The sequence below is a fragment of the Pimephales promelas genome, chromosome 22, assembly GCF_988280905.1.
Source record: "Pimephales promelas chromosome 22, fPimPro1.hap1.1, whole genome shotgun sequence".
Taxonomy (NCBI): Eukaryota; Metazoa; Chordata; class Actinopteri; order Cypriniformes; family Leuciscidae; genus Pimephales; species Pimephales promelas.
The window spans coordinates 15,153,651-15,168,290 of NC_142790.1; the positions used below are offsets into that span (position 1 = coordinate 15,153,651).

Sequence of the window (14,640 nt, forward strand, 5' to 3'; positions counted from 1 at the left end):
TATACCCATGGTCCCTTGAGAAGGGAAACGAGATACTGCATCTAAATAGGACACTATGAGGAACTCCGTCAGCGTGACCATATGACGTCCCTACTGGTGTGACTGTGAGTATAACAGGGTGCCTGTAGTACTGTACATGACATTCCTCGAGTCTGAAGCCATGATGAAGCTGTCTCATATGCCTTCAGTTGACCTGAAGCCCTGCAGCTGAGGTGTCTGAGAACCAGGTCCCTGTGTGCATGCAATAAATCGGAGGCCCTGTTTACACCTGGTATATAAAGATGTGTTTTAGTTGATCGGATCACAAGTGGATGACGCTAAATACAGTCAATGGGGTCTAAAACGTTTTGAGCTTTTCCACTTTCTACCACTTCCAGCGGTAGTCAAAAACGCATTCAGCTGTATTGCTTTTGTAGAGTAAATGCTCACGTGGTCATTTGCATTCGAATGGCCACAACACAAGAGTAGACTTCCTACTCTCCACCTACTGAACAAATGCATAAACATTATGGGAACCGCACTAGCCAGATGGGATAAACTCTGTCGGCTGAAGACCCAAGTTCTCTTACGAGAGTTTCTCTCGTATTGCGTAAGTTTGCTTATGCTACGGGAGAGATTAATCTTTTCGAGATATTGAAGCCAATAATTATCCTTAATTTTTGTATTCATTTATCAACGCAGTGTAGCAGCTAGCAGACCTAGAGCAGCTGTCTAGCGTGCTTATTGGCTGCCCTGCGGCAACTGCAGCAGCCTACCACTGAGCCCGGCATGGCGTCACGTCCAATGAAGGGCGCTCGTGCCCTCATCGCATCTTAGCCCACAAGAACTGTCCAGGGACAATCTGCACCCCCATACAGTCCAGTCGCTATGACGCTTGTAGGCCTGCCGAGAGTTCAAGAGATTTCCACGACGCATGCGCGAGAATTGCGATCAGTTCAGTTCTTGCGCATGCGTCGTGTAAATCTCTTGAACTCGTCTCAGGTCTACAAGGAAGAAAAGGAATAGTCGAATAAAGTCGTTGTTTTTTTTTGTTTTTTTTTTTGCACAAAAAGTATTCTCGTCACTTGATACTCGTACACAAAACCTGGATACTCGTTACTTGAGTCACTGTTGTCACATATTTAAACATTTTCTTCAATGACTTTCTGGGCCGTCAAGATTCGATCCCTTAGTGATCCACCTCTGAAATTTAATCAAAAATATCTTCATTTGTGTTCTGAAGATGAACGAAGGTCTTACGGGGTTGGTACAGCATGGGGGTGAGTAATTAATGACTTAATTTTCATTTTTGGGTGAACTAACCCTTTAAATAACAAGATGAGAGGCTACATACACAGCATAGGCCTATACATACTTCTGTTCCTTGACAGTTTTCCAGCACCACCCTTAGCACCATAAATATGTTTTTATATAGAATATACATTATTTTTCATAAGTATGTTTGCCAAAAACGGTAGACAGATGTATTTCGGTCGACAAAATTACCTAATAATTTAATGAAGTATGAGTGACCCCTGCTGGTTTAAGTAAGAATTGGACCCTAATCTAATGTGTGACCCATTTTTCCGATATGATCAAAATATTTGCCCGAAAAACGTTTTGTATACAGTTTTTTACATGCCCTCTGGCCTTGATAGTTGAACCTTTTTAAACAAGTAAAAGGCCTTTTGGTATAATTGTCATGCATAAGTCATGTTTTTGCACATGTTTTTTCACTAAACTGGACTGAAGCTTAGGTTTACTTGATCATTTATCATTTTTTAAGAATAATCAATCCTGAATATCAAATGTGATAAACTAAACACAAGAAAAACTATATCTATGATCATAACTTTATAAGCATTAAATATATTCTTTCTCAAATATATTATTGGGAGATATTTATGTATTTATATGCATTATAATCTGTTATACTGTTAATCTCATTGATTTAAACAACCAGCTATCAGAATTTCATCTTACGTTTTGGCCATATAAATAACCCTGAGTTCCACATTCTCACTACATCATAATTTATGAGCCATAAAAGCCTGATGTATAAAAAATGTTAGGAATCATAAAACACACAAGCAAACCTTTTTTAAGGTTCAATTGTCCCATTAACAATTTTTTTATGACTTATTTCTCATGTCAGTTCAGTGTTTGATCACTGAAGAGTATTTGTTTAGTAAAATTCACATTCCAAATTAATCTTACTCCACAATATGGATACTCCCCAAGTGAGATTTATGGCATATTGTGTGAAGTATATAACACCTACCTGTATACTTGACACACGATATCATTCCATCTTTGTTTATAGTTAAAGAAAGATTTTATTGCAACATTTTATGATATAAGAAAACCTACTGACGCACATGAAGTTTGTTTTAGAGTTGTATTTATTCAGTCAGCTCGGGTAAAAACACACATTCAAAGACTGAGACTCATTGGTACTCTTTGGTCCGGATCCTTCAACCCCAGCTCATCCTGAATCACATCAATCATATTACACACATAAAAGTAAAATTCTTTGGAAATAAAAATGCGGTTTTCATTAGGTAACCAATGATGATATTGGTGCTTTCCTTAAAGACATGTCTGATATTTCTTCTTAAAATGACTAGATAATAGGTAGTGTACTCATAAACTTGATGCTGTAGTTTAAATTCATCATGTCACCTTGTTTGCACCGAAGATAATCTAAAATGGCATTTTGGTAGATAGCATGTAAACATTAAATAGAGTTTTTAGCTTCTACGGTAAGATAAAGTAAGGCACCTAGTTATTGGTGCCATCCAGTGAACTTTTTGGCATCTAGCAAACTTTTTGGTTTTGGGTTTCTCAGATGCAGTGTCCACTGCAGTGCAACAGTCAGTCACATTAAAACAGTTACCTCCACCTCACCCCGTCCTATTCCTCACATCTACTCAACATTAATGTAATGTAGTGTCTGCTCAATTCCTCACTCTCTCTTCCAGCGCCTTCAGCTCTCCTTCCACTTGTGCCGGTAGATCAGCGCCAACCTGCTGGGTGAAGTAGCTCCGAAGCTCCTGAGCTTCCTTCTGCCAGAAGGGTTTGGGCAGGTCAAAGAGGGCACCCATATCAATATTCCCACCCAGGCCTTCTGTGTTTATGGCACCGCTTTGTGGAATCCATCCCACAATGCTCTTGGTGGCAGCCTCGTCTTCACTGCTACGGCTGCAACGTTTGAAGATCCACTCGAGGACACGGGCGTTCTCTCCAAAGCCTGGCCACAGGAAAGAGCCGGTCTTCTGATCTTTCCGGAACCAGTTGACGTGGAAGATCTTGGGGAGCTGGGTCGGGCCCTTGCGCGTCTCCATACTCAACCAGTGGGTCAGATAGTCACCGAAGTTGTAGCCGAAGAAAGGACGCATTGCGAAGGGGTCATGCATGATTACTTTACCTGAGGAAAATTAGCCATATATATTGTCATTTGTGAAAAATAACACTAACAGTATTAGGTTTTTGTTCAGTTTGTCACAAAGTGCTACTGATAGTTGTGTAACCAACTATTTATCATATGGAGAAATGAAAGTTTGTACCTTTATGTTCAGCAGCGGCTGTGGATTCAGATCTCATGGCTGCACCCACAAACACACCATGACGCCAGTTAAAGGACTCGTACACCAAAGGCACACCTGGGAAAACAGACAGGTACATTTTTAGATATAATATATATCTCATATAAACATAGGTTTATGTAGTATACTGTAACAAGTATAAAAGTTTTGATTCAGTGACACCCACGACCCACCTTCTGGTCTTCTGCCACCAAATACAATGGCATCAATAGGGACGCCCTCATCACTCTCCCAGCGTGGGTCTATGATAGGGCACTGGCCAGCAGGGGCACAAAACCTGGAGTTCGGGTGAGCACACAGTGTAGAATCACCTGAGAAACAGAAAAGGAGTTATAAAAATTAAAATCATATACACTTTTTGTTAATCAATAATTTTATTTAGAAATTAAACTGATATATTAATGAATGTTTCCCTTAACTTTCAGTGGGACGATTGACACTCTTTTTTTATTGCCTTTTTTCCCAATTACAAATTTTATTAATCATTATAAATGTGACCCTGGACCACAAAACCAGTCACATAAGTAAATTATTTTTAAAAATTAGATTTATTGGTCATCTAAAAGCTGAATAAATAAGCTTTCAATTCATGTGTGGTTTGTTAGGATAGGGCAATATTTGGAATCTGAGGGTGCAATCTAAATATTGAGAAAATCTTTAAAGTTGTCCATTTATGTTCGCTATTTTGCGGCATTCACTCACAAAAATAAATGTGTTATATATTTATGGTAGATTTTTTTGGGGGGGGTGGACAGAGCCTAAACAAAATCTCATGGTAACTTCAATTCTTATGATATCAACTTCAAATTTGGAACACAACCTGGTTAGATACGTGGATTTGATTTCATAGCATAAATTGCTTTGTAATATAAATATTTTGTAAAAAATAAAAAATGTTTAGCACACTACATTCAATTTAAACTTCTATAAACCTTTTAACGTTTTTCATTTTTTGAAGTGCTATGTAATCTGATGAGTCTTCTTTAAAAAGAGACCAACCTTAGGTCTATTCCAAAGCATTTTAAAGCATTCAAAGCATTCAACAATTTAAGTTTGGATTGCACATTTTTTTCATGTCTGCAGATATTTTGTCAAAATGACTTTACCAATCAATAATTTTACCATATTTCCATGATTTTCCATGCCAGTCTGTGAGTTTGATGCCGGATGCGGGCGGATCCAGACCCTCCCACCAAACTCCCCCATCGCTGGTCTCTCCTACGTTAGTGAACACTGTGTTCCTGGAGATGGTTGACATGGCATGAGGGTTGGTCTTTAGGGACGTCCCGGGGGCAACTCCAAAGAAACCATTCTCTGGATTAATAGCTCTGAGCTTACCTGGTGAAGAGAGTCAAAATGCACCACCATTTGTATTGAAAACATCTATTTATAATCATACACAACTGTATTCATCTTAAAAGATTCCTCACATCATACATGAATACACTATACTGCAAACCTGTTTCTGAGCAACTGTTAATTAAGTGTTAGCTAGCTGAGCCATGCAATTATTTCTATTTTAATTAGTTAACTCTTTGCTGCCCAATAAACAAGCTAAAATAAGAGATTTCTGACTGTCCATAAACCCACACTTGAGTCAACATTTGCATCTGCTGAGAAACAGGTCATATTTCTCACCCTGACTGTCAAATTTCATCCAGGCGATGTCATCGCCCACACACTCCACCTTCCAGCCTGGTAGTGATGGTTTCATCATGGCAAGGTTAGTTTTCCCACAAGCGCTTGGGAACGCAGCTGCAATGTACCGTTTTACACCCTGAGGATTTGTGATGCCCAGAATCTGGAGGGAAAAGAAACAGGAAGGAGTATCAACATCATGTTTTATACATGAATACTCCAGCTAAGAGAGTAATACAACAGTAAGATGCACTGCATTACCTCCCATTCAAACAAAATAATTCAGCTTCTTTAGAAATCCTGCTTGCATGTTTTCAGGAAGTGAAACTATGGCTTACACAAATGGCTTTAAATGAGAATAAAACTTAAGTAATACAGTTTGGATCAAGTAATTTCTATGACTTTGGTAATCTGGACCTTGGCGACTTCAATTCTCATGTTACCTCATTTGTGAAAAACCTTTGTGTTCTGTTTGATTCAGGCCTCAAGTTTGATAAACAAATATATTCAGACATAAAATCATGTTTCTTTCATTTACGAAGTCTTGCAAAAGTTAAATCTTTTCTCACTCTGAAGAACTTCAACACCCCTTGAGTATTGCAATGCACTTTATTATGGAGTTAACCAATTATCAATTGGGCATCTTCAAATGGTTCAAAATGCTGCTGCCAGGCTGACTGGTAGTCGAAAATTCGATCACATTACTCCCATATTAACTTCGCTACACTGGATACCGGTCACACTGAGAATTGAGTTCAAAATCTTTTTGTTTTTAAATCATTATACGGCCTAGCATCAGGGTATTTATCTGATTTATTACATTTTCACAACCCTTCCAGGTCACTTAGGAATAACTGTGGAATAGCCTACCAGTATTGATCCAAATGGTGTCATTACTTGCCAATTTTAAATCAAAGCTTAAAACACATTTTTTTAAAGCTGCAAAATTCTGTTCATTCACAGAATTATCAACTTTACGTGAGTTGTGCCTCGGCACGGCACAGCGCGGATGAATCCAATGTTTTGAGGAGAATGTGCGGCTGTCAGTCACCATGCGGTGTGGATCCTGGCATTCAGAGTCTACTTTTTGGATACAGATTCTACTTTTTGGAAGATTGATTGACCAATATAAAAATGTTCACCCTAAAATGTCATCTGAACAAGTAAGTAATATCCACTTTTGTTTTTCTGGCTTACCATCTGAAAAAAGCATTGCAGTAAATTGCGCTGATTAAATCTAACGATCGCTCATATCATGTCAAACCACGCAAATTATACTTTGCATAAAGACATGATCTGATTTCCTGCGGAAATCCACCAGTACCACTGGGATTAAAAATATTATTACATGCTTACCGTTTTGAATCGAGCTACGGCAAGCAGATAGTTTTGAACACTGGCTGATTTATATACGTATTTTGGATCATTTTTAACTTGAACGTATTATTCAATTTTGAATCGTAATGTATTTAATGTATTATTTATCTTTGTGTCTAATTTAATAGATTGTAACTTCTGTCTTTGACTATCTTGTTTTGTTCAGCACTTTGATCAACCGTGGGTTGTTTTTAAATGTGCTTTATAAATAAATAATGAAATGAAATTAAACGAATTTGTTGTAAACTCGCAAGCAAGAACCAGGATTGTGTCTGATGTCCCATACCAGCATGTGTTCAGCCAACCAGCCTTCGTCTTTGGCGATGCGTGAGGCGATACGAAGAGCAAAGCACTTCTTTCCAAGGAGAGAGTTTCCGCCGTAACCGCTGCCGAAGGATAAGATCTGCCTGGTGTCTGGGAGATGTGAGATCAACACCTTCTCTGGGTTACAAGGCCAGCTGTTTACTAAAGGAGCTGTGTGGGAACAACAGAGACAGAGAAATAGATAAGAAAAACATATACATTACAGCTTTTTTTTTTACCCCTGGTTTCACAGACAAGGCTTAAAGGGGTGGTAAAGTATGATTTCACTTTCGTAACTTTAGTTTGTGTTGTATTGTCTCAATACCAGTATTGCTTTTTTTCTAAAGAACAATTATAAAAGCTACTTAAATGTCCTAATTGAAATTGAGGCCTAATCCTGGCTTAATCTAAACCCTGTCTGTGAAACCAGGCCTAATACTTTTAATCCACAAGGACACATTAAACTGATAATAATATTGGTTTTGTTCAGAAAATGCAACTAAAAAAGACAAAATGGGTCATTTGAAAAAAAGTGTGAACTTTAGAGTTTCATTTGATGGATTGAATCACGTTTACATTTAAGATGACATTAAATTATAGCAGTTAAGGTACCTTTGAGTGGTAAAGGTCGGCCCACAGAGTGCTGGCAGCGCACAAACTCCGCCCCCTCTGCTAGTTTCTCCAGCACAGGCGTCCCCATGCGTGTCATGACGCCCATGCTAGCCACTACATATGGAGAATCTGTCACCTGAACACCAAACTTAGCAAGAGAAGAGTTCACAGGGCCCATACTGAAGGGGATCACATACATAGTGCGTCCTACAGAGGGATAGAAAGTAAGAAATATTCAGACTTTTTAGGCATTACAGTTTCCTCCCAGCCTATCCTACATGATCATGTGTATTATTTGGATTTTAAAGGAACATTCCAGGTTAAATACGAATGATAATGTTTATTTTAGCTCGACGCAATTTACACTGCACTATTGCTGTCCATGAAAAGCAGGTGCCACAACAAAATTAATTTGATTTAAGAGAGCTCTGGTTTGTGTACATTTACCATTGACCATGGCAGCAGTAATTCATCATATGATCATCAAATAATGGAGAAGAGCATTATAACCGGGCATATATCTAGGCACACAATATAGACAAGTGCACTTTTAGTATTTTAAAGAGCTGATTCAGATGCCTGGATCACAGTGGTGTCATTAATATTGCATGTTTTCATCGATTCTTGCCTTTGTCATATTCAGCAACATTTTATAATATCATTTATTTATAATTATATATTCAAAGTCAATAAAATACTTTTTTCCGTTCTTTTTAAGACATATTTTCCACAACTTTTATTTTTTCTGGTGGCTGGATGAACTATTTGACAGGTTTCAGCAATTGATCAGTGATTTGAGTAACACACACCTGCCATGCAGCCAGGAAAGCGGTCCTCTCTGGCCTTCTGGAAGTCTGCCTCACTCATCCAGCTACCCAGTTGGGACTTGGCACCTCCGGTGGGGATGGGGATAGTGTCCCTTTGGACCTTCGTGACAATCACGGTCTTACTCTCCACGCGAGCCACATCTTTAGGGTCAGTACGTGCCAGCCAGCTGTATACAGAAATGATTATGAATCAGTGGAAATTTAAATCAGGATTATGTCAGACCATTCATATTATCCTCAGTATTTCTTAAAGTGCCCCTAGTATGCTGTTATAAAGGTTCTTTTTTGTTCATTTTGTTTTGGAGATGCCCAACAATAGGTTTACATGCATTCAGGGTAACCAAAAACACTTTTTAATGTCCTCATAATATACATTTCATCATTACCTCTTTTCTAACAGTGCCTGAAACAGTTAAAGAAAGGATCAGGTCTCTCTAAACCTCTCCTTTCTGATTGGTCAGACAGCCCAGTCTGTGATTGGTCAACTGCTTACAGCACGTGTCAGAAACAAAACGGCCATTATCATATCTGAATTTCAGCTCAGGAGGCTTCCTCACCACTTGTTTTAACATCGGATTTACAGTATCAATGCAAGCCTGTTTACACCTGGTCACTTCATACATTTTCTTTGATTGGATATTTATCCGATCGTGAAAAGACCCAGGTGTAAATGCCCTCCAAAACGCTTTCGAGATGGATTTAAATCCGATCACTCACACCACACCAGGAGGTGGTCCATTTACCAGTGTAAATGCATCTGGTTATTGAAATCACATATGTAATATCTGAAAAAAAACTTTAAAAATACTTACAATGTGATCAGCAAAAAACAACTTACCAGTTTTCATATTTGCTGAGTTTCTTTACCATGCCCTCTTTCTCCAGGTTGGCCAGGATGTCTGCCGTCTCATCTGGTGTGCCTGTGACCACGTGCACTTTAGCAGGTTTACACTCAGCCACTGCTCCAGACACAAACTCAGCCACAGACGAGGGCAGAGAGGGGATGGAGGCGAGAGACCGCACTCCCACTGAAGCTGTACTGATGGCATTTCGCCTACATGGACACAAATTAAAGATTAATGGCATCAGCAACCTACAAAATACTTCAATCTTGGTTAGTTTTGCACATTTTACAAGCACACACCATACAAAACTGAAAATTATAATTAAATTATGACCAGTTAAGGGTGTTGATATACAATCCAACAACTATTGACTTATCATACAGCTTGTCTTTGTGTTTGCATGTGCCAGAAGAACTGTCAGCTTGAGCATTAGTGGTGGGAATTATTAAGCAATTTCTACCAGTGGGTGGCGACAAGTGACGGTCTTTTGTGGTTCATTTGAATCATTCACTCAACTGTTTTGTTTAAAACATTGATGACAGGCTGTCTCTGAAATTGTCCATTCACTATTCCCAACATTACTGCACTAATACAATACATACATTTTTTATATATATATTTACAATGTAATATCAAATGTAAAATAACACTGCATAGTCTTCGCTGTATCAATGAAATATAGAATAATACTTAAAAGTTAAAAAGTTATTCAGTCAAGAGCAGTGATTGTTTTTTTTCTTTGTCTTTGGTTAATTGATTAACATAGACAGAAGCAGGAATATTAGGCTAGTGTCACTTTAATATGAATGCACAGATCCATTATACTGATACTGTACAATGCATTGTCTTTCTCGGCTGTTTACACTTACTTAAGAAGACATATATAACCAACTATGTTTATAATTTTGTGTCAATTTGTCCGTTCCGTCAGTTGAAGCAGCATCATGGCCTGTTTTTGTACAGCAAAAATAACTGGAGGCTAATGACACTGGAAGACTTGCATTTTCAAGTCAAAAAGGTGAGTGCTCTGATGCTAGTAATAAGGTGGCTAATTTCAAATAGCCTATACTCCAGATTCAGGTGGAACATTTCTAAACCCAACTCAATTTAAAGTCTAGGTAGACTGAAGATAATATATAAAATAGATGGATATATGTGATTCATAACATGTTAAATTAATGACTGAACATTAATTTTAGCTGACAGTAGGGCCTATGTCAGCAATATGAATATTGCATCATAACTGCTGGATGTACTTTAACACAGATCTTTGACCGAAACCGAAAGATAAGTGATTTAGAAGCCGCAAGACTAATTAGTGGTGTCCTTTGGAATGAAATGCACTACATGTGCACAACTAGTCAAAAGTTTGGAAGGCTCAACCATTTATTTATTTATTAGTACTATTTTTGCTGACCCAGTCCAGTTCAGATTTTAATTTGTCCTTTTGGGGAAAAAATATGTTTTTTTATCAGTGTCAAAAATAAATAAATAATTTAAAGCAAATACTTTACTATGCTTTTAATTTACAATATTAAATTAATGGCTTTGGTTCCCAAGGAACACACAAACTGATAAAAAGCATACATTGAATGTCAATGCATCTACCAAATGCATACATGTAAACTGGATAAAATGAAAAGAAACAGACAAGAGGCATAAAATGGCTCATATTCTCTTTCAATTTTTCAATTGCGTGTTTATATTTCACAATTCAGTCATTATAACTTGCAATTCTGACTTTGTCGGACACACTTTATATGAACAGTCTTTACTAACATTTAAACTAACCATTACTTAAAGGGATACTCCACCCAAAAATTAAAATTCTGTCATCATTAACTCACCCTCAAATTGTTGCAAACCTGTATAAGAAACTCATACAGTTTCGCAACAACTTGAGGGTGAGTTAATGATGACAGAATTTTCATTTTTGGGTGAAATATCCCTTTAAAAAATGCCTGCATGTTATTACATCTGTAATTAATTTCTGTATAACATTATAATTACAGTTGACAATTCCTTTACCCCTTACCCAACCTTAAACCTACTCACACCAAAAAACCTGTCATAACCTTACCTAAATAGTCTTTTACAGAACAAAATGAGCACAATGAGTTCATTGCAACTAGTAGTTGCAATGAACTACCACATTTTTATTGAAGCGAGTATGTGGTAGTTAAAAATACATAAAGTGAGACCACTTTTTATCTCAGAAGTGTCGCAATTTGGAGAAAAAAGTCTGAATTGTAATATATAATCTAGCAATTGTGAGAAATAGTATAAATTGTGAGAAAGTTTCAATTACCTTTCATTTTTTTTATTTTGCAGCGCAACAAGCTTCCATAAAAAAAGGGAGTTAATGAGAGAGAAAATACACAAGTTCATAAAAAAACGACAAAAAAGGTTTCATGCCAGAGGAGGGCTGCATTTAATCTTTTCCATTCAATCATCTGAACTTGCATAGGTGTCAGAGAAACCAGCCTGTCATTCTTTAACAGCATTAGCAAACTGATCATTCAACTAAAAAGACGGCACGAGACTGCAAGGCCTGGTTTCGATACTTAAGAGGATATCTGAAGGATACCAAGAGATGAGATTCTTTTGTTTTAGCCCAACACCCCACCCTAATTGCAACCCGTTCCACCCCATAATTCTCTTCTATTGTTTTCCAAAGCCGTAAAATGCATACAAACTTCACAAGAACAAAGTCTCTCATAGTTTTGACCCCATGTTTCCCCACTTTCGTTAATCAACTTTACACCATCAATTATCATAGACAGTTACGCACACCCCCCCATGTGAACTGACCAATCAGATGGCCTCCTTGGCATTCACTCCCTTCCCCTCCCCTCAGAGTCTGGTTAAACAGGGTAAGGCCACTATACAAGTACACCATGTTCATGCAAGAACACATAACACACGTAACAATATAAGATGTGTGCAATTGGGCCAAAATGGTGCTTTCTTTCTAAAACATGCATACATCATGGCTATACCTCAAGTGCAATTCAATGCAAAATAACCTGTTAAACAAGTTATGAGAATTTTTCACTCAAAACACACACACACACACACACACATACGTCATTAACAATCAATTCCTGGTATCATGCATCTGCAGGGTAAAGTTTGGCTATATAGACTTTCACACTGAGCATATTTACTTGAAGTCCTGTGCTGATGTAATCACTCATTCTGTTGAGAGATTGGCAGAGTAGATACGGATGCAATAAAATGGGATTCAGAAAATGTTTGTACAACATCATTATTTTTGGTTTAAAAGAGATATGATTGAGAGCTAAATATTCCATATTACAGAGGACATATGACTCAAATACTTGCTGTGATCATGGTTTAGCTACTTGCTTATTCATAACCTGTTTTTTAGACTTATACACAACTTAAAAGAAAAAATCCAGTTCCGTGACTTAAGCTATATTTCAGCATTCCTGTACGTGACACACTCAATAACTCTAGTTTGAGATGTGCATAGTACACTATTACATAGTGAGATGTAGCCTAATATGTGGCAAATGTCAGTATTTGGCAATAACAGACTCCAGGACTTTGGATTATTATAATTTACTCTGTATTTCTACATCTATCAATAACCCTCAAATCTACCCTCAAAATAAACTAAAAAGCAAGGATGTTTACCTAGGAAAGAGAAGGGTGTGATACAGTATACTGAATATTTTGAGACTGCAGAAAATCATTACAAGTATGCCTGTTATACTCATACCTTTAATTATTTGTATTCTAACTACTATATAAACAAGGTAATAGGCAATATTACTCTTATATACAGTAATATTATTATATAAAATTATATATTATTGTAACAATATTATTACCTTGTATTAAAGAGATAATTAATGACTAAAAGAGACTCACCTCCGTAGTACTCCAAGGAACAGGCAGGACATATTTCGTGTAAGTGAAATTCGTGGAGTAAACAATAAAATAAAAATAAAACGAAATGAGAGGAGTGACTTGTTCCTCTTCAGTCCTGAGCACCTCTCATATCAGACTGGAGATAGTGATAATCCAGCTCTTGAGGTAGAGGAGAGTAAAGTAAGACCCTTGCACTGTAACACGTGTAACTTATCATCAGCTGATCCCACCCTCAGCTCAGATCCTGAACTAATAATGACGCTCTACTCACAACGAACCAGTCTGGGATGTTTCAATAATAAATTAAGGTTTTTGCTGACAAACGTCCTGGTCGACTAAAATATTTTTAGTTTATGTTAACTAAAAATATAAAATATAGTTTATGTTACTATAAAAAGCGCTCGCTTCCAATAAAACACGGCAAAGTGGAAAAACTAGCTGTTGCATTTCAGTCAAAAAGCTCTAGAGTCATTGAGAGGTTAAATGCTTGTCATTCAAACGTAGGCTACAGCGAATCCCGACTCCCTAGGCTGACCCAAGCGCGCACTGGTTCCTGTATCGACTCCGCGAAGACTCGCTCGCTGTGCTCCGCCCGGCGTCTCTGCTCAATCCCGGCTGCAAACAAAGTTATCCCGGCTACAAAGTTGTGTAGAAGTGAATCTTATTTTTTAAAGTTTTTCTTTTATCGAATTCTGAAGACACGTGAGCGTCGTCACTGTCTGCTTCGTGTCACGTCAGCAGATGTTGATAATAAATTGAGCGTTTTTTTTTTGTTTTTTTTTGTAAAGGCGGAAGCTTAAGGTTGTGACGTCGCGTCATTCATCACATCTGTGTGTCAGGCTCTAGACATTTTTAAATGCATTAAAACTGTCTCACTGTGACATGTGTATGATATTTAACTGATGTTGAAACCCGTGATTGAATTCACAACTGTATTTACCCCAGGGATCGTTTTTTAACGTGTTTTAAGCAATAAAAAGAGACATTTAAATGTAAGATGTAAATGTAAATATGGGTCAAAGCCTTTGATTTGAGTTAAAGGGATAGTTCACTTTGAAATTATTTTTTTTATATGTTTTAGCTTACCATAGGGCATCCAAGATGTAGGTGTCTTTGTTTCCGCAGTAGTTTTAATTTTGATATTTTTAGATCTGTTCTTGTCTGTCAGTCAATGGAGGTCTATGGTCACCACCTCAAAAAGCATGCACAGAGAAGTCCAAATTAAACATGATTTAATGACTTGTAAATGTAAGTACACATGGCCTAAGACACGAAACGAGCGGTTTGTGTGAGAAGTATATTATACAGTAATATCGTTTTTACGATATTGTTGTTACCACAGCCACAAAGTGCCTGCACCCTCAGATCACTTGGACGTGTCTTAGGCTATCAATGTGTAGGCTACCTACATTTATGAATCATTAAATCATGTTTAATTTGGACTTCTCTGTGCATGCTCTTCAAGGTGGTGACCATAGACCTCCATTACATGACTGACAGACAAGAACGGTTTGACCTAAAAATAATAAAATTGAAAATACTGTGGAAACAAAGACA

General features: G+C 37.5%; 1 protein-coding gene and 1 long non-coding RNA gene across 2 annotated transcripts; one reads left to right on the forward strand and one right to left on the reverse strand.

Annotated features, from left to right (window-relative positions):
• Positions 1-2,363: 2,363 nt before the first annotated feature.
• pck2 (phosphoenolpyruvate carboxykinase 2 (mitochondrial)) lies at positions 2,364-13,812 on the reverse strand. Its single transcript, XM_039666695.2, has 10 exons — positions 13,084-13,812; positions 9,180-9,395; positions 8,324-8,508; positions 7,515-7,721; positions 6,886-7,073; positions 5,223-5,385; positions 4,707-4,922; positions 3,758-3,895; positions 3,546-3,641; positions 2,364-3,406 (listed from the first exon to the last, which is right to left on the reverse strand). The coding sequence occupies exons 1-10, from the start codon at positions 13,113-13,115 to the stop codon at positions 2,937-2,939; spliced, it is 1,911 nt and encodes a 636-aa protein (XP_039522629.2). The 5' UTR covers positions 13,116-13,812; the 3' UTR covers positions 2,364-2,936.
• LOC148969594 (uncharacterized) lies at positions 9,323-12,904 on the forward strand. The gene is made up of 3 exons (XR_016149122.1): positions 9,323-9,455; positions 10,118-10,204; positions 11,518-12,904. It is a non-coding gene; the product is annotated as an uncharacterized LOC148969594 (long non-coding RNA).
• Positions 13,813-14,640: the final 828 nt, after the last annotated feature.

Excerpts from the sequence above, each read along its gene's own strand:
- pck2 (XM_039666695.2), bottom strand. The coding sequence starts at position 13,115 with ATGTCCTGCCTGTTCCTTGGAGTACTACGGAG. Across the intron at positions 3,896-4,706 it reads TGGAAAATCATGGAAATATG|GTGATTCTACACTGTGTGCT; the intron begins GTAAAATTATTG and ends TCTGTTTCTCAG. Across the intron at positions 3,407-3,545 it reads AGCCGCTGCTGAACATAAAG|GTAAAGTAATCATGCATGAC; the intron begins GTACAAACTTTC and ends AATTTTCCTCAG.